Raw genomic sequence first — 19,848 nt, forward strand, 5'->3', positions numbered from 1 at the left:
GGGAGGTGGGGTTGCACATCAGAATAACTGATGAGAAACAGCCACATGTGACAGAAAGCGCTCCAATTCAGCAAATTATCCAGATGACTGTTGCAGCAGAAATTCGTCTCTAGTGGGGGGGAGTGTTAACTGCCATCGACCACAATCTGGCTGCGCCTGCGTTCGCACCCTGCAGCCCAGAGGAGGGTTTTGTGGCGGGGCGCATACCTGGCCAGCTGCTGCAGGAGGACGACGAGGGAGCGCGTGCCCTTCCTCATGAGCTTGTCCAGCTTCAGCTCCTCGTATACCAGATGCAGGACGAAGAAGACCGCAGGGATGTGGCCGAAGAGGAGCGCCGAGGGGTCAAGGCTGAGCGGGGGGGAGGCATCGTCCGAAGGCGGAGGGGCCTCCACCGGATCTAGGAAGAGCGTGCTGGCCAACAGCCGAGACTCCAGCTGCTGGTGGTAGTCGGAGCTCAGCTGGTATTCCCAGTCCTAGAAACGAATATAAAGAATATTTAGATCGAAGAAGGCCTCTGACGCTAAGTGGGATGGGTCTCTGTTGCTTTCTGCACACCTTTGAGGTAGAAGGTTATGGGATTAGGACAACTACAACAACTACAATCTAAACTCTGCACAGAAGGTTTCTTAAAGCTAGTTCAGTATCCTCTGGTTATCATTCCAATTGGACTTCTCTCAATTAAATAATCTAATACTTTTTGTTGTTGTTTTTACAATTAATGATGTCTTTGATTCAATATACCCTATTTGGCCACCTATTTTTACATTCACTCACGGAATTGGCTGATCAGACTAATGACGTAACTCGGCGCTTGGCTGAAACAAAAGCCATGAGACCCTCAGAGAGTGAGAGAACTGTGGTGAGTAAGTGCCGAACGATAACGGGATAAATGTATAGTATCTTTGTGGTTTAAAAGCGTGAAGCCCAAACTGACAAGATAAGCACATTGTGCAGGCATCGAAGTAAGAATGTTATGCAAGAATACTCTCTTGATGTTATCCTTTCACCAGGCCCGTCAGAAACACTAGTTTTGGAACCACCCAAGCAAAACTGACAAGGACTGGCATATGATTCGCACGTCCTTCAGAGAGCAATCTCCCAGGTTTTGGACTTTGTCTCAGAAGATGAACATAGAGAGCCCAGTCGAAATGGCTTCAAAAATCAGTGCCATAGCCACAGCGTTACAAACGTGGGACACCCAGCTTGGTAGCATCAATTGCAGGCAGCGTCAGCCACACTAATGGTATTGCTGTCGACAGCAGCTCATGGATCACAGAGATGCCATCAGCAACAGTCCCACTAGCATTAGCAGATATAACGCAGATAGATTTCATTTTTTCTTAGAAAAATTGTTCGCCGTGGGACCATCAACACCTTACGAACAGTTTGGTGACATACTGCTTAGACCCTGCAGCCCCTCTCTACATCCCCAAACTCATTGTCGTCCTGTAATGGCTGTCAGCTTGCAACAAAATAATATTAGTCTTTAAATTGTCAGGCAATCCACCAAAAATATGTACTGCTGTAATACATCAAAAGAAACTCTCAGGGCATAATTATATATTTCAATTTAAACCTAACAATATAGACTGAATAAAATATTTATACATTTAATAACAATTGGGAGGAGGTTGGGAAACACTTCACACAGCAGAGTTTCTATAAAGCAGTTACTTGGTTTCACAGTAAAGAACATTGAATGTTGGCCCAAACGAAAGAGCAGTTAACAACGATCTATGTCCTAATTAGCATGGGTTTCCATTTCTCTCTGTACATGTATAAAGACTTGTTTCTTACGAAATCTGTCTAGGTGATAAAATATATGAAGATATTAATCTGGTCTTTGTTCTCTCTCTCAGCTATGTGACATTACAAAATAGTGTCTACACCGATCAGACATAACATTATGACCACTGACAGCTGAAGTGAATAACACTGATAATCTCGTTATCATGGCACCTGTTAGTGGGTGGGATATATTAGGCAGCAGATGAACATTTTGTCAGGGTGCCCATGCTGACCTCTGTCCACTGCCGAAAGCACCTACAATGGGCACATGAGCATCAGAACTGGACCACGGAGCAATGGAAGAAGGTGGCCTGGTCTGACGAATCATGAGTTCAAGGTATTGACTTGGCCTCCAAATTCCCCAGATCTCAATCCAAACGAGCATCTGTGGGATGTGCTGGTCCGATCCATGGAGGCCCCACCTCGCAACTTACAGGACTTAAAGGATCTGCTGCTAACGTCTTGGTGCCAGATACCATAGCTACCTTCAGAGGTCTAGTGGAGTCCATGCCTCAACGGGTCAGGGCTGTTTTGGCAGCAAAAGGGGGACCTAAACAATATTAGGCAGGTGGTCATAATGTTATGGCTGATCAGTGTATAAAACAACAAAAACAACGTCTTACGTCATCTGAGCCCATCTCTGAAGGCCTGGGTTTTTTCGGAGCAATTACTGGAGAGAGAGATCCTTCAAAATCGAGCTGTGGAGAAAGAGAGAGGTTAAAGTAAAAAGTGGAATTTGCAAGTCACCAGCATCTCCGTTTTCCTTTTTCAAGAGAATTATGTCATACAGAGCTTTGATTCGTTCTCAATGTGGGTCTACAGATCTTCGAGATCAATGCTCATTTCACTTTGTTCTCAACTTGAAAACTCTTTGAAAAGGCAAGAATGCAAATAGTCAAATGCAACAGTCATATATACAGACCGTAAAATATATAATACATATCACCTCCATTTAAACAATAACTGTAGGTTTTATTATATCAGGAATGAGACGGTGGTTTATCAGCTTTGGAAACTGATGGGAGGTGTCATATTTAGTTTTTCTTTGATATAGTGTTTCTTTTTGTGGATTTCTTTTTTGTGGATTTATTACTAAAACAAGTAATATGTTGAATACTATTTCACAAACATTTGATTAAAAAACTGTTTCTATTATTTATTTATTAACAGAGGCCCTAAACCAGAGTATATACTCTTTAACATGCTTAAATATAACAAGCCCAGCCAGTATCTGCATTAGAGCAATACTTAAACCCTCACTTAACTCCAGGTGGAAAAAAAAGTCTACCATAAATAATTTTGATGAAAACAAAATGATGAGTGAAAAGAGATACAGGCAGATGAAGGCAAATTCTATTAACTATTTTAAAAACAGTTTTTGTGCTTATGCCCCACAATGCTAAGATATCCCTGCAATAGAACAACATAAAATACCACATTAACACTATACTAAAGATCCTTACAGAAAGATCCATGTAAATATGCAAATTCTTTATATACCAATCATGGGATGAAACCTTGATAGAAATTAAAGCAAAGTGCCATGATAATTCCAATCTCACCATAAAACTAACAGCACTCCTTTCTTACCAATGTCAGAGCTGCATCCGAGAAACACAAACTACTCAAACCTGGCCCCTGAGAGAAACATCTTCACAGTAAAAGTCAAAACTTGTTTTTTAACATTATACATAGGTTTACAGGTTTGACGTTAGTTTCAACCTGTTCCTGCTACAATCTTCCTCTTCTTTAGTCACATGAGCAGCTTTCACCGTCCGGCCAGAGTGAATAGACAGAAATATATCTGAGAAGAAATGAAGAGGCCTTCTTCCCATTTTCTGTCAGCCACCTAGCGGTTTGTGTTTGTAACTGACCTTAGAAATCTGACCATGATTTCCTCACTACCTCAAAATCTGAACGCAGCCCTCGCATTCCACCAGTTAACGCTCCCATGACTACAAATCAGCCGAGTGATTGCAAGCGTGCTCACACCATCAAGTGTAATTTGTGCTAAATAACACAAATCTAGATGTAATACCCTGAGCACTTTAATGACATCCTGAAATACATTATCACAATTCAAAGCAGGTCTCCGTGTCAAATCCCATGCAGAAGATCATCTCACTGCTGAAGAAGCCTCCCATCTCATCGGTTAGGCAATAATCAAGAGAACACCATGACATTATTGGCATTTTAACTTGCAAACAGTCACGACAAAATGAATCTTGCATTGGTATACTATTCTTCGTTTGATCAGACGGTTGTTAACCACCTAGAGGCACAGCTACAGCCCTCACAGCAATGCAGGGGAGTTGAAAGTACATTTCCAAGCACACGTGAAATAAGTTGTCACTTTTCAGACGTGTAAGGTCATAGCACAAACAAGGCATGTAACCCTTCAAACTCGGGGAATTCCTAGTGAAAACCAGGCTTGCTTACACACACTCAGGGGTTGCCGTGGTACAGCAAACCCTGGATGACACCTCCAACGCCAGCAGAAAAACCGACACCCTTGCGTCTCTCCTTGTCCCAGTTAGCTAATACCATAAACCATGTTAAAAGCAGTCATCTCTAAACTATAAAACTCAACCTGCACTACATACAGTGGCATTCTACCTGCTCCAAAATAATGTCTTATACTAATGAAGGCTGGAAATGAGTTGCTCAGTGGGACACAAGTGTGGGTTATCCCTGCATAAACACCTCACAGTTGTATCATTCTGAGAGATAAGGCCAGCCCACTCCATTCTTAGTCTAAGTTTTACTTGTGGAGGTGCTGCTCAGACTAGCTCAAAGCACGACCACATACAGACACTAGAGAAAGTGTCTGCCAAATCACAGATGTACTTGCTCTCTCGGATTTACTGTTCTTGAAGCATTTCTAGGAAAAGTGAAGTCAGAGATGCTTTTAAAGAGGTTTGTTCTCAGGAAATGCAAATCAAAGACAATAGGATTTTTGTCATATTGTCTGCCCTACTTCCAGCTAAAGACGGACTTCAGTTTAAGAAGTATCTTCTTATTTTCTATGTGGGGAGTCCCTTCAAAACTGCTCTACCACTATAAGAAGGTCAACACAAATTCCCTTTCCTTGAACAGAGCTGGACAATTTCTCTAAACCCGAGGCATGGAATCTACAAGACAAGCCCTGGAGAGGAGTATCTTGCTGGAATTCATTACAGCTCAGTTCTGAATGGTTTCACTGCACAAATTATTTGCTCAATATTATTAGTAGTATTATTATTACTATTAACATAAGTAATTTACCATACACGTTATATGACTTACATGAACACACAAAATGTACTACATATACACAACAGTAAAGGGGTAACAGAATGTATATATATCATGCAAGGTATCTGTAAGTAAGTTGGCCCAAAAAAGCCCCAAAAAGGAGTTTCATTGTTTTAATAATGATTTTGTTTTTCTTGTACCGTTTCCCTAGTATGTTTAACGTTAACATTTGAAAGACAGGTGAACTTGTTTTTAGGGTCTGTTTGCCGTCAACTTAAAGCTACCTGTAAGAGGTGCAGTGTCATGGTTCTCAGATACCAGGGTCGCAGATCCCTGACCTACGTCGGTCGTACCAGACAGGAAGTGTTACTCACATTGCGGGTCCATCCCAGTCGTTCGGTGTTGTAGCCCATGAGGGTCATGAGACAGGTCACAAACAGGTTCCACTCAGAGTGCAAGCTGGGTCCTCCAGGAGCATTGTGGATATTGTACCACTTAATCAGCACCTTCACTGCCGTCTCTTTGGGAAGGATGAATTTAATTGCGAGAAGGCATTTCTTAACTGTAACAAAAGGAGGGGGAGAGTAATACAGGAGAATAAAGGTTCAGAAAATGAATGAAGTCTGGGTATCATTCCCAAACAGATAATCAGAGCCATAATTTACCCAGGCGGAAGAAAATTAATTTGCTAATGCGTAAAAAATGCTCAAGTCAGTGTGGCTTAAATACCAATTCATTTAATGTAGAGTTATATAAATATACAGCTTTGGCTTCAATTAGAAGTTAATAACATTTAATTAAGGTACTGTTGAGTTATCTTAGAAGAAATACAATAGGATATAGAAAATTATTATGAAAAGACATGCCCATTGTACTCCTTAGCACAAGCACAACTGATACATTGTAGAGATAATTATGGTGACTAATCCTGACAAAAGACAGGATCATCAAAAGTAACAACTGTTAATTACAGCACATCAATTAAGAGCTACTAATGAGAGAAAGTGGGGAAACGTTTGCCTTTGACTTTTCTGTTTCGGTAATTTCATAAACCACAGTCTCAGTATACCTTAAAACTGGTGCCAGGAAATGATGCTACTGGTAGATAATTACACAATTGCATCCACCGGCAGAGATGGCAGCAGCAGTGAGGCATGGAGAGGAACAGAGGGGGCTGTTTGCCCTGTAGTGATTAAATACTCAAGGCAATTTGTTGCTCAAATACCGGGCAGACCCAGTTGCCTGCAATTCGCCTAATTAGCTATGTAGACTAGTGAACATTAGTCAAAATCAGTGCGTAGCAGATCGGCATGTAGGAATGAGGTCGGCCTTTTTGGATGAAAGATAAATGAAAGGATCTTGCATATGAAGAGGTCACTAGGATATAATGGAGAAAAACTTTCACCTACGTGCAGAATTTGGATTCATTTATACGTTGTAGAAGTGGATTGGGACTAAAACTAAAACAGCAGCTTGGTTCACGTTTGTAATATGCAATGTGAGGGAAGTTTGATTTGGTCAGAAATGGCGAGTCTCAAAGCAGAACGCTATTCATCACCGTCTCTTTAGAAGCAATAGGGTCATCAAATTATATTCTCAGCTAAGGAACATATTTAAGATATAAGATTAATTCTGATGGATATAGCAAGTGTGCTGGATAAAGTTTGACCTTTAGCTGTCACTCATTAGTTAATTAATCTGTTAATATAACGTATGATCAGCTCACCCAGTTCTGATGTGGCTATCTCAGGAATATTTATCCTTAGCATCTGGCCATTACTCATCTCCTGCAGACAGACAAAACAGAACATGTGATTTCAGGAATGCCAGCAGCCAATGTTTACCAGATCAAATCAATAGGATGAAAAGGCAAATCAGACACATTATAGCAGTTTGGTTAAATAGGAGAACATGTGATCATTTAAACACGAATGAAATTCAACTGTACCGAAATCATTCATAAATATCAATATTTTAAACCATTATATTCAGATGCAAAAACAAATATATACATTAACATGCACTTGCACATCATGGCTGAAGGAAATTATTTTATTACTAAACAGCCCCCTGTTGGTTAAAATGCATTGGTACACTGAAGGGCTTTTTGTATAGGACTATTATTACATTTACATATTTATTTTCAACATAGATCAGTGATCTATAGCTACTCAAGTATTATCCACATACAGGAACAACCAAAAAGAGTCTTACAAAGTTATTTTGCAGCATTCTGTGAGTAGGCTAGAGAACAACCGGCCTACTTACCAGAGTGACTCTGTTGTGAACAGCATCTCTGAGCGAATGAATGTAGGTCCCAATCTGCTGAAACGTACAGTCTTCCAGTAAGGAGGATTCGTGATGCTTCGAAGCACCTCTTAGTTCAGGCACAGGGGAGAGCATCACAACCTGGAGTGATTCAAAAGGAAAGTTTTGATTGATGACCTCAAACGCCGATCAAAATGAAGGACTGGAGATAAATACAGGAGTCTGTTTTCTGGATTAGAAGTAATTGAAGGAATTGAAAATATTTATATTAATCTGCCAAGGAGGTGGTGGGGCCGAGGCAAAAATTGGGATTTGTGTCCAATTAGGAGAATATATTTTTCCCGAGGTTTGGAAGGTAAATCGCAGAAAATAATGTAGGGAATCAAAAAGGGATGCAGCTCTGTTTGACTTGGTCATTTGTGGTTTGTTGAAGCTTACAGATAAAATAAAGACTACGTATGAAGCAGGCAGGTAAATTGACCTTTCACTTCCGGAGGGCTGTTTGACCCAAATAACTAACTACATATGTTTTTTGTTTTCACTCCGCTGGTATATAATGTTGTCTTTCTATCTGTTCTAAACAAACTCCCTTACATTTAAAAGATAATATAAATATAATCATACTATAAGAGTAATTTGTAATAGTTAAGTTTGTAATTCAAGATTAGAAGAACTTTTAACATAGATATTGTAATCGAAACAATTGTAGTGTCTGCGTTAGAGGTCACTTCTTATGACAAAAATGAGCCACCAGAAAGCAAATCTTTGGAAAACTAAATAATATTGAATAATTTCAGATCCTGACAAGTATACAACCACATTTAAAATTATATTAATGTTTGAACCTGTTCAACCTTTATCAGTAAACGGAAAAAAAAAAAAAAAAAGAGCTGAAGTAAATAAAGAATATCTAACTATCAAAGACCTTTGATAGGAACTCCCCAAAAATACATTGTCCATGATAATGGTGATTTAATCCAGACTGCCTGGCTGAAGAATCCCAATCTTCCTGCAACTGTGAGGCCTAATTGTAAAATTGATTGACATATTGAGAGACATGAAGCAATTAGGCTGTCGGGATAGACGGTACCTTATGTAAGTAATTATCTGGCTTTGGAGCTTTTCTTACATGGACAGCACTCACCTCGTCCAGACGGCCCAGGTGTCGGCCCAGAGACCTGGCAGGGGTGCTGATGCTCTCCAGGGGAGTGCTGGGCCGTGGCATTGGGTTGGACAGGCTGAGAGAAGGAGCTGGCAGCCCAGGAATAAAAACCTTCCCTACCTGGGGGAGGAATCATAGACATGACAGCTAGCATCATTCACCTTTCTATTTTCATACACATATACATTACTGGTGAAAAGTTTTAGAACACCTCAATTTTTCCAGTTTTTATTTAAATATATACAGTTAAATGTCTCAATGTACTCAATGTAAGCATAGAACAGATAAACAATTGAAGATAAAAATAAATCATGGAATCGTTTTGTTTAACAAAATGTAACCCCTTAAGCGGACAAACCCCTCTGGTATCCTTAAAAGGCCACAAATCCCTGTGCTTCTCTTTAATCCCATGTGTACTCTTCACTGATGTGTTATTTGCCAAGTGTTTGGTATCCCATGAATGCCGAGACTCTCAGCTTTATAACAATGTGAAACATTCTCTGATGTGAAAACCACCCCCCCTTCCACATTCTGAAATGGGGGGAATACTTGGTCTGAGTAGGAATACAAACCCGTAGAGAGCTCAAAATGTCAAAATGGAAAACTCTGTTTACAGTGTACTAATACACAACGATTTTACATAATTGCATAATTGCTTCTCTGTGTTTGATAGAACATCAAATAATATATACTGGATTAAGGTTGTTCTAAACAAATCAAGCCTATTTGCAAAGAAATCTGATTGAAACTGAGTGATCTGTGACCGTCTGATTGAGACCGCCCCCCCCCCTCGGAGCAGACTGCGCATTTATCCCCAGGGCTCTGAATGACAGGGGGTGACACGGAAACTGTAAATCAGGTGTGTTTGAGAATGAAACACGCTGGTAGGCAAGAGAATAAGCTTTCAAACAATGTGCGCATTGTAGGAATACAGTGTAACTTCTATGCACAGGAGCTGTGCGTAACACTGCCAAATAATGCTAAGAGGGTGTAGTAACAGTATATAACTCTGAAAAGTACATAATTGTTCAGTTTTTGGTATCCTAAACATATTTTTTTAACCTCTTGCAGTTTACCGCTTACCTTTGTACCATTTCAGGTTATTCACTGGACTTGAACTGCTTAAATTTCAATAAAAACTGGAAAAATGGGGGTGTTCTAAAACGTCTGACTGGTAGTATATATGTATTATATATTTCCATTCACTCTCATCACATGTACAATGACATCTATTCTGTTTCACCAGTTAAAACAGTCATATCAACTACTTTATGAAAGACAGTAAAAGTGAGTGCTTAAAAACAAATAATGGGTTAAATTTGTACTACTTATTCCTCTATCGATTTCTCATATTAGGATTTCCAGTCAAACCCGTCTCATCTCGGACCTGTTATTGCACAGTCGGCCAAAGTGAGTAATAAACTGAAACTAACAAAATGCTACTTATTTCTATGACTAATCCATGGTTTTATTGTCTAAATGACTGTCTTGTACTGTAATCTATTTGTACGAGAGCCTGTGTACATAGATAGAGACTGTTTTTCTCGTGAATTGACGTACTATTTCTTGTCTGTCAAGATTCCTTTAACTAATAAGACAGATAAACACCAGCCCATCTTTATGCCGTTCATAATGGTGAGATTTCCGAAACATACCCGAGAGATGCCAGTGTACAACACCAGGCAACCATTAGACTCCAGTACCAGCATGGCATCGATATTCTGTGAAGGAGAAGCAACTGGAAATGACTGCTGGGGTCACAATAGTGAGAATAGTCATCAAACTGTAATTGGCCATCTTCTACATTTGAATCCAAAGAACTGAAGTTCAGAGACGAATATCTATTTGTTCTGACATCAAGCTCAAATTAACTTTGACCAAAATTACTAAGCTCTTATCAAGATTCACCCTAGAAAACCATCAGCTGCACCCCCCCCCCCCCCCCCAGTCGTCTTACCTCCAGTGGTGCGGCGTCCTTTGCAGCAATTGTGGTGACGGACACAAATATCAACTGAGACAAGTCATTGCTTTCAATGAACTTCACACATCTGCATCAACAACAAACAGAAGAGGTTATGCATTCATTCATGACCAACCATCCTGTTGTGATTTTCTCATACACTGTTAAATTAAAGTCACACAATGATGTTTAATATTCAAAATGAATGTAACTTGGAAGTCATTATTGTACACAATGTTCCCCTTTGTCCGTCAATAGCAAAATATTGATTGTACTTTGATTATTTATTAATTTTCTCTACAGTCAAACAGCATGCCATGGTCTGACAGCTGAAAGCTCACAATCCAATTAACTTACTTTAGCTGTTGCTGGGATTCAACTAAAAAACACAGGAACTTGTGATCGCAGAGGTCAGAGGTGATGAACACTTTTGATGCCTGGCAGGTCTTCTCCCTGAAAAATCAATTTAAAATGCTCATGTACCACACTAGCGGAGTAAATAAATCCTGTCGTTACAAAGAAAATAAAACACGTATGGCAGTTGAAGACCTACCAAGACCCCATTGAAAACAGAGACATAATATCTTAGTCTTTCCACCCAAAAAACCTGATACATCACATTCATTATTGATGTACTTATTTTGGGGATAATTTCATTGAGGTGGGTGGGCTTCTCAACCACAACCAGGGCCTCCTCATAAAACAGTTACGAAATCACTGGCTGCTTATCAATGCTCTTTTGTAGATTTGTGGTTTAGGCCCTTATGAAGTGGCAATCTATTACTTTTTGATGTGCAGACTTCCTTTGATCAGTAAAAAACAACAACAAAGAACCTCATGGCAGGTGCATTTCTTTCAACATAGAACATCGAAGCATTACAGTACACACAGCAGAAGACTCCTCACTTAAAATAAACACATACATCACGAAAACTGAACTCAACTACATATAGCGGTTTAGCTAGATCGCTCGATTGTGAGATTTTCGTATTCAAATATGGACAGAACTGAGATGGCAAGCCACCCCAACCCCAACCTTCTGCACAATATGACACAAACTTAATGATTTTGAAGACTTGAATCAAGTCCCCACATAGTCTCCTCTGTTCCAGGGTGAAAAGGTTCAGTTCCCTCAGTCTCTCAGTAGGACATTCCCTTCAGACCTGGAATAAGTCTGGTTGCTCTCCTCTGAACTGCCTCTAAAGCAGCGATATCTTTCTTGAAGTGTGGAGCCCAGAACTGTACACAGTATTCCAGATGAGCTCTACCACCTTAACATTACTGCCCTTGCTTTAAATTCTACACTTTTGACAATATAACCAAACATTCTGTTTGCCTCATTTATTGCTTCCCCACATTGCCACAAATCATTGTATTTATTCTATTTTCGCTCTTAGTGGAAACCTGTACATAAATCACACACACACAGGATGACGGAGAGATACCGGTGACTGGACGCAGGCTCTGCCCACAGCTGCTCCATGCACAGCTCAGGTACGATGGGCTCGGTCTCGGGCGCGAGGAAGGACTCGTTGAGGGTGCTATTGGGGGAGTGGCAGGTGCTGTGGCCCTTCGGCGAGGGAGTGTGGAAGGACATGTTGAAGCGCTGGGCCCCGGAGAAGGACGGCACCCCGATGGCAGGGGAATGAGAGCGACTGCGAGTCAAGGAAAAGAAGTCACATGGCACACTAAGATTATAAAACGTGACATTTAAGTGTCTATTTTAACACTTAATTCAAACAAGCTGCTAAATTTGTGTGAACCCGTCAGTATGCCATCTTTTTGTCATCCCTGGAATATATATACACATGTGCATCATAAACTGAGCACTCTTTCACCACGAGATGTTTCTAAAGAGCGAGAGGCTTTACTGACCTGAGTGCCGCCATGTTGGAGATGGAGGGAGAGTGGGATCGTGAGTGCAGCCCCGGTGAGGACGTCACCCTGCTCTGGTTGTGCAGGGAGTAACTCTGGAAAGGGGAGGCGGACGGGGAGTCCATTTTGGAGACTTGGCGGAGGTGTGCAGTGAGGGAGATGGTGGCCACGAGGTTCTGTGGGGTGGCAATCTGCTCTGGGTTTTTAAGAACCATCGACTGCTCCTGAGGGGGACAAGAGACGCTTCAGAGTGCAGTAGATACAGTGCATTTCATTTCTGATTGTCCTACTTTCCTTTATACTACACCTTTTCCCATGAGCACAACACTGTAGATCTTAAGTCATGTCGGGACAGTGTAGACATTCCAGGCTTGCAGACTAAGCATACCTCCTTTGTCACTTTGCGCAGGGCCCAGATGGTGTGCATGTACTGCACTGTGTCATACGTCATGATAATTGACGGCTCCAAGCTGGTGAAAACAATCCTCAGGGTGCTGTCGGTGACATACTGCACCCGGGCTGCTTCGAACAGACCTGCTTACAAACACAGATTACACCCACTGATAAACTGGTCTTTATTGGATACAAATTCTCCCTCATAGCACAGCCCCTTATAAAGACTGAATAATACCTCTTAACAACATAACATAACATATTTAGACACTGTGCCTGCAGTAAAGGGGAAGTAATGACCAATTTTAATAGGTATTAATCAGAATAAAAACAACAATGGTAACTGTAGCTAATTCAAGGTCACAATGAAGCCACATTAATCTGGTGGGCCCAAACTCAGTTTTCAGTTAGAGGCCGACTTATCCATCAAAATCCATCACCCGAGAAAAAAGTCTTACCTGTGGACCTGCACACTACAGGGGCAATTTCATCCAATGGATGCAGCATGCTGAAAATAGTGGGCAAGGGCTCCCTGGCAAGAGATTTAAACAAATTGATAGTCTTTTAAATGCTAATTGTTCAGACATTAGTGCAATCACATTATCAAGAAAGACTCACCGTTGCGCAGTAGGGTTTGAAAACACATAACACCTTTGATCTTATTCAGTCACACTATGAGAGTAATAGTAAGAAAGTAATTTCTAAAACTGCTTTCACCTGAGTGATTATCAAATGCACCATGTATGAACTTTCTATACATATATATATATATATACACACACACATATATACATATATATATATATATATAATTTTTTTTTTTTTTTTAATGAATCTGTATACATAAATCAGGCCATAAAAGTCTCTTTATAACCATTTATCTTGGCCCATTTTTAATATCCTGCTGTCAACACCTCTAGTATCAATATTTCTTACTGATTCACCTTTTAATCACATTCTTTTTAAGGGTTTTTAGCTCTAACAAGATACAGTGGATGGGTCAATCAGTAAATATCTTCTCCCAACCTACATTTTGAGTGTAATCTCCCACGGAGGTAAAACTGAAATAGAACAAATCTGTACCCAATCACAATTTGATTTTTCTGATTCATGTTAGGTCAAAGATTTGCTTTGGTCTAGCCCATAATTGAACCCTTAAAATAATCAATCCCAACAAACACTTCCTTGTGACTCTACAAAGCAGCCGAATCTGGGATCATAAAAGCTATCATGAATTTAAATTGTGCAACTCAAACACAGGATTAAAAAATAAATAAATAAAAACATAGTAACCATTTCAGAATGGGAGTGATCATAGAAAGTACATTATGTATTGATTTTAAGAAAGACATTTTAATTTACCTTGGAGGACTCTGTGGGAAATCTGATGCAGGATTGTTGCGCTCGAAGAGCAAACCAAACTTGGTCGGCCACACTGTTGATACCTTAAGAAAAAAAACTAAAGATTAATTTAGCAGTCACCTTTATCTGAGGCAACTTATAAGGTTTCTAAATTACAAAATAAAAAAATGTTTAGACACATTAAACATGATTTACATGGATATAAATGTTTACAAATAATAGGCTTACAACTATATCCTGCAGGCTGTTCCCAAACCAGATCTCTCGGTCATTTGCAATTATGGTTGATTATTTGTATTATTTTAAACAGGAGATTTCTGAAGGCCACAATTAAACAAATAGGGAGTTAAGCTATGATAGCCAGTACATGTTCAGTATATGATGTTAATATGTTCAGTTAACTCATTCATTGTCAGGGTTATGCTGTGCTTGTATTCAGGTACTTCCCAAAACCAACTTGTAAGAGGCTCCAGTATCTTATACATCATGTTCTCATAAAAAATATTATTTTTATTAGATCACTTCTATACTGTGCATCAAGAGAGCGCTGTTCCAGGGGGTGTGCTCCCTTTGTGTGATGTAACTCAGAGTTCAGGCAGGGGGATAAGTCTTTAGTGACACTTCTCAGTGTTGACATTTTGTCATTTATTAGTGATTAAATGTAGACTTCTTGAACATGATAAAGCAAGAAAACACGACAATCTTAATATGACTAAGGAAACTGTGTTCATAATTAGTTTTAAGAAATGCTATTAATTTGACCCTTAATTTGGAGCAAAACCCAGCGGAGGACTGGAAATCTCAAAGGCTACAGTAGGAAACCCCTGCCCTACACCCTCACATAGAACTGATACAATGTTATTCTGCTTGTGTGCAAAACCTACAATCTTTCAAACCTACTATTTTTCTTTATTTTAAAATCTGCAAGCATCACTCACAGTGCCTCAGGCTCTGATATAATTGATTTAGCAATATTGTCATAGATCAGTACCCAGCCGACAAAACGCTATAAGGGGGTGTAGGGTTAATCGTGCTTAACCTTATTTATCATTCAACAATGAAATAAATACCACAGATCACAGGCTATTTAGGAGAAGTGAGGCTTTCTAATTACAGGGGTGCCCCTGGTTGACATTAGTGGACTATTACAAATCTAATATGAAATATTAGTACTTCAAAAACATCAATCTGGAAGTACTGGCACCCACAAAGGACATTTGGTCTCTTGTGGTTTTCATTTATTATTACAAGATTAAAATGAAGGAAACAAGAAAATATTTAGTTAATACTACAGAAAAAGGTGGCTATTTGTGTTTGTTCTCACAGCTACATAGAATTAATACATTGTTTTTAAGCAGTCTTCAGTGAAATCACAGTGTGCAGGTTGTATTTTACTTTGCATCAAAGGACGATAACTGCTTTTGATAATGTGTAATCTCACCTGAAAGGGCAACGGGGAGATAAAGTCTTTCCCGGTCACACTGTGAACATTCACACATGTGCTCTGAACGATGCAGACAGTCTGCTCCACATTGCCTTGTTCTGAAACCACAATTCAAAAGTAAATCATTTCAAGGCTGGATAACAAGGCTGGGCATTTTGAAACGTAAACTAGTACTATGTCTTTTGGGATCACATCTGGAGTTATTTCAGCTCATGAAGTCAGTTATATGTCGTTCAAATAGGTTGTTACATATTCAAAACACTTACCTTTTTTATTCTGAGGTACATCAAAATGACACCACAAGGCCTAAAAAAATTAAAAATAATTACTTCCACAGAAGAAAAAACATAAATAACATTCCACGCCATCTTGAATGAAACTGTAAATAGGGTGGGGTATGAATCTAGCAGTTATATTTTACACATGGCACTGATGACTGCAGAAAACACAAGAGTCCAGGATGTGGGAATCCATTCATCTCAAAATGTCCCTGATGAGATGGACTGGCATCCCTTCCAGGGTGTACCCTGTCTGATGCCCTTAGTCCGCCAGGTTGGGCTCCGGCTCACTGTGATCCTGCACTGTATGAAGCGGTTATTGATAAAGGATGGAGGGATCATGCAGGCAAGAAAGGGGGAAAAAGTAATAAAAGGACCAATGGCGACTTTTTTTTTTTCCCAAAACCTACCTGCAGCACCGGACTGTCCACAGTAAAGGCCTTATACACATGAGAGGCTTGGTTCTTGCTTCCACGGCTCCAGATCACCATATTTCCAGCCACATACAGCTCCTCCTCGTGCTCCACCTCATCCATCTCTCCACCCGCGCCCTTCCGCAGCTGCCAGCTTTCCTGTAACACCAGCAAACACAATATAAAGCACAGACCCTGCCTCAGAAAGATACCAAGCAAAGTGTTTGATAGCGGTTACTTGGAAAACCATTTCACTTCTTTTGATTTATCAGTGGGAAGAAATGAGGGAAACTGATTCTAGGTGGCTAGAGCTTCACGCAACATTCATCAATATTCAATCAAAAGACAGACTCCTAGGCATTACCCTCTCTTTCTCTTGAAGCGTCACTTCCCGGAGGGAGCCCACCAGGCCCGCAGCCCCGTCAGAGGACCACAGCTCAGAGGCCGGCTGCAGCTGCCGGAGCTGCAGGTTCACTGCATTCGGGTGGTTCTTGCAGTGCTCACGACCGAACGGGACAAACTCCTGCAATTCCCCTGCGGCTATCATTGTGGCTCTCTCTTCATAGACGTTCGACATGAGTTCCAGATATCAGCATTATTTCTGTGGGGGGAACACAGATTAAAAATGGCAATACCACCACATTCTTTCCTTTATAGACAATACCCTTTATTGGATGGGTACATTTCAATGTCACAGTCTATGTTTTGTTTTTGGAAGTGCTGTTTTAATTTTCAGTAATGGCAGCAATAGCGTCTTCTTGCACACACAGGCTACATATTAACATAATATATTGAAGTTCAGTTACTTGAATAACAATTGTTTTTGGGATAAAAAAAAATCCTCCTTGTTCATGTCACAAACCCAGCATTATTGTTTTTACTGAAAGCAAAATGAGCTGATGCTTTTAATTATTAGTTGCACATAAGGAAAAATAAAGTTTGGAAAACATTGACGTCAGTTCGCAGCATTCACATTTATATGTCTTTAAAAACATTAATAATAGACTGAGGGATGAAATCTAGACTAAATAATGCAATCTGGTCATTCAAATACGGAATTGATTCGTCTGGTCTTTGCGTTGCAGAGGAATAGACAGTAGGCAAAGCAAAATTAAATATATCCCTTCCACAGATATCTAAAAATACAATACATTACAAGAAAAATGTATGTAGCATACATTGTATTTTGGGGTATTACTAGTTAATTCCATACCAAGTTAGCTAACTGAACCTCATTGAAATCCACACCTATAACGGTACGTTGATAAAGGGATAACATTTGCCGTCAGCAAATCAATAATGCACTATGTCCTAATAAATTAAGTTAATAATAAAGCAATACCAAAAAATGTAACGTTAAAGAAGCAGAGAATGTACTCAACGCAGCGGGACCTGTGCTTTGCTGTCACGCCAGGAACTGAAGGAAACACGAACCTGTTAATAACGAATCGTCTGCTGTTGGCTCTCGGAGTCCTTTGCGTGGCTTGTGTCCTATGATATTTGACAACGGGGGTGAATATACAATTTAAAAAACAAAACAAATAAACACACCAAAACCTGCCCCAAACCTATGAGAAAGTAACATTTAAAAAAAGATAAGGATAATAACACAGACATTCAAAAGGGCGCGGCCATCTTGGTATCCCGTGAGCCTACAGCATCTCCCCTGAACCAATCACAAGACAGAGTACAGCCAAGGGAGGGCGCAATTGTGTGCGTGTTTTTTACGGGACTGTGTTGGTAGAAGTTCGAGCAACTCAAACTGCCTTCCAGGCACCCATACCCGACAAACATCTGTAGAAAATAATGTGTAGCGCAGATGTCCGCAGTTCTGCGCGGGTCTGCATTGCTCCACCAATGGGATCGGTGTGATTCTGCAGATCTGCGCAGAGCCACTGTCTGCATAGGAGGCATGGCTGCTGTCTGTGAAGTGTTGCAAGGTACTCTCCTTAATTTCCCTCCTAACTGGTCCTAGAAATCCCATATTTTCCCTCCAGTGTTTTAAAATTGACCTGATTTTATATTGTTACAAGAATATATGGGGAATTCCGGATTGTCCACTGGGGGGAATAAAATATTATAGGAGCATAATTACACAGAACATTAAATTCCCCCATTTCAATCTGAATCCCTCCAGGTTAAAAAAGTATCCCCTAAGATTCCCCCCCCCCCCCATACAAACATTGCCTCCAAATTCCCCCCTGGACACTTACAATTATGGCATCACTGTGTCAGTGAAATAAACGTTTGACTGTAAACAATGCCCCAGCAATGAAACACCTAACTGAAAGGTTGGTTGAATTATCTAAAACCTTGATCGTAATACATAGCTACATTTGTATTGCCAAATGTGTCATTAGTGGTCTATCAGTTTACTCACATGATTGCTCTTTAGTTTGTATTGTATTAGTATATGTAGAAATTGTAGAAATATACTTCTCAGTTAATGTCACACAGGGCATTATTTTACAGGCTCTGTGGAGCGCTGAGGGGTTCAACCTGACATTATTTACAAAGCATAGCGGGACACCATCGGTACGTTTTTATGGCATCTTCTGCATAGGAGGCATGGCTGCTGTCTGTGCAGTGTTTTATCATCTCCCCTTATGATAAAATAAAACCAGTAGCAAACTGTCTGGAACGTACTCTACATTCTCTCTAAACTTCATTAATCCACTGCCTTTAAGGGCCTTGTATATTTCATTCCAGCAATCATGGTAGACAGACAAGCAGGAATAAAGACAGGCAGATTAATTGATGCAGATGCTGTTAATAAAATACTGAAAACTTTGTAAGAGCATTTACAAAAACAAGCATCAGGTGTTTAATTCAACAGCCTATTTCAATTATTTTACAGAGCACAGCTGACTAGTATATATCCTGTATGGTGGATTGCACATTAGGCCAATCACCCTTGCTATTGGTTGCTTGCGAGTGCCTTGTTGTCTTGGCCTAAGAGTTTACAGGAAAGAAACAATGCCCACAACCAATTTTACTACAGAAAGAGGGTTACCTGGAGAATTGCAGTATTGTGTTGATTGAAAGTGCTACAGTATACATGATGCTGCTCATGAACATTTTACAGAATCCGCAGTTGGGAATGTAGGCTGTATGAAATGAACAGATATGATTTATTCCTGGATTTTTTAATTGACATTATTTTCTGTATCCTAGCAATTCATTCTAAATAGGATCTTGACTGTAGATGCTTACCATGCATTAAACAATTATGGTTTATGGTGATTATTTCTGTGAAAAATATATAGACTGTTCTCCTTCACAAAGTCTGCAGAAGCCGTCTTGCACTACAGACATCAAGGAAAACTTGCATATTTTTTTCAGTTATTAAGTCATCACATATATGACTCTGCATGATCTGTGAGTTAGTCATTAAATCATTAAATGTCAGCTGATAATAGGTCGGCCATTGAATTTCTACAGTATCAAAACCAGTGACCTTCCTTATTGGCCATCTCCTCTCAGAGAAGTACTGCTTATGTCATGGGAGATTATATTAATGTGGGAGGACAATTGACTTGGTTCGAATTGGAGGAGTCCTCTTTTGTTGGACTCTGGGCTGTTACATCATGTTTCTACTTTTGCAGTTTTTAAGCACAGTATTTTCAAGTACCTTTTATTCTTTTGAATAGTAGTGGTTGTACTAGAAGTTG

The 19,848-nt window shown here is 40.0% G+C and overlaps 1 protein-coding gene across 1 annotated transcript in view; it reads right to left on the bottom strand.

Annotated features, from left to right (window-relative positions):
- The window catches only part of anapc1 (anaphase promoting complex subunit 1), a 44,603-nt gene extending 26,776 nt beyond the window's left edge, over positions 1–17,827 (bottom strand). The window contains exons 1-19 of the mRNA XM_066697289.1: positions 17,612–17,827; positions 16,542–16,778; positions 16,175–16,336; positions 15,753–15,792; positions 15,484–15,584; positions 14,043–14,125; positions 13,139–13,212; positions 12,676–12,821; positions 12,288–12,511; positions 11,858–12,067; positions 10,770–10,865; positions 10,410–10,500; positions 10,108–10,173; positions 8,435–8,572; positions 7,291–7,431; positions 6,749–6,809; positions 5,397–5,584; positions 2,412–2,486; positions 208–473 (exon numbers count right to left, since the gene is read on the bottom strand). Of these exons, the coding sequence (XP_066553386.1) occupies positions 208–473; positions 2,412–2,486; positions 5,397–5,584; positions 6,749–6,809; positions 7,291–7,431; positions 8,435–8,572; positions 10,108–10,173; positions 10,410–10,500; positions 10,770–10,865; positions 11,858–12,067; positions 12,288–12,511; positions 12,676–12,821; positions 13,139–13,212; positions 14,043–14,125; positions 15,484–15,584; positions 15,753–15,792; positions 16,175–16,336; positions 16,542–16,754 (2,375 nt within the window). The 5' untranslated portion in view covers positions 16,755–16,778; positions 17,612–17,827. The remainder of the gene's footprint in view (positions 1–207; positions 474–2,411; positions 2,487–5,396; positions 5,585–6,748; positions 6,810–7,290; positions 7,432–8,434; positions 8,573–10,107; positions 10,174–10,409; positions 10,501–10,769; positions 10,866–11,857; positions 12,068–12,287; positions 12,512–12,675; positions 12,822–13,138; positions 13,213–14,042; positions 14,126–15,483; positions 15,585–15,752; positions 15,793–16,174; positions 16,337–16,541; positions 16,779–17,611) is intronic.
- Positions 17,828–19,848: the final 2,021 nt, after the last annotated feature.

The sequence above is a fragment of the Amia ocellicauda genome, chromosome 23, assembly GCF_036373705.1.
Source record: "Amia ocellicauda isolate fAmiCal2 chromosome 23, fAmiCal2.hap1, whole genome shotgun sequence".
Lineage (NCBI taxonomy): Eukaryota > Metazoa > Chordata > Actinopteri > Amiiformes > Amiidae > Amia > Amia ocellicauda.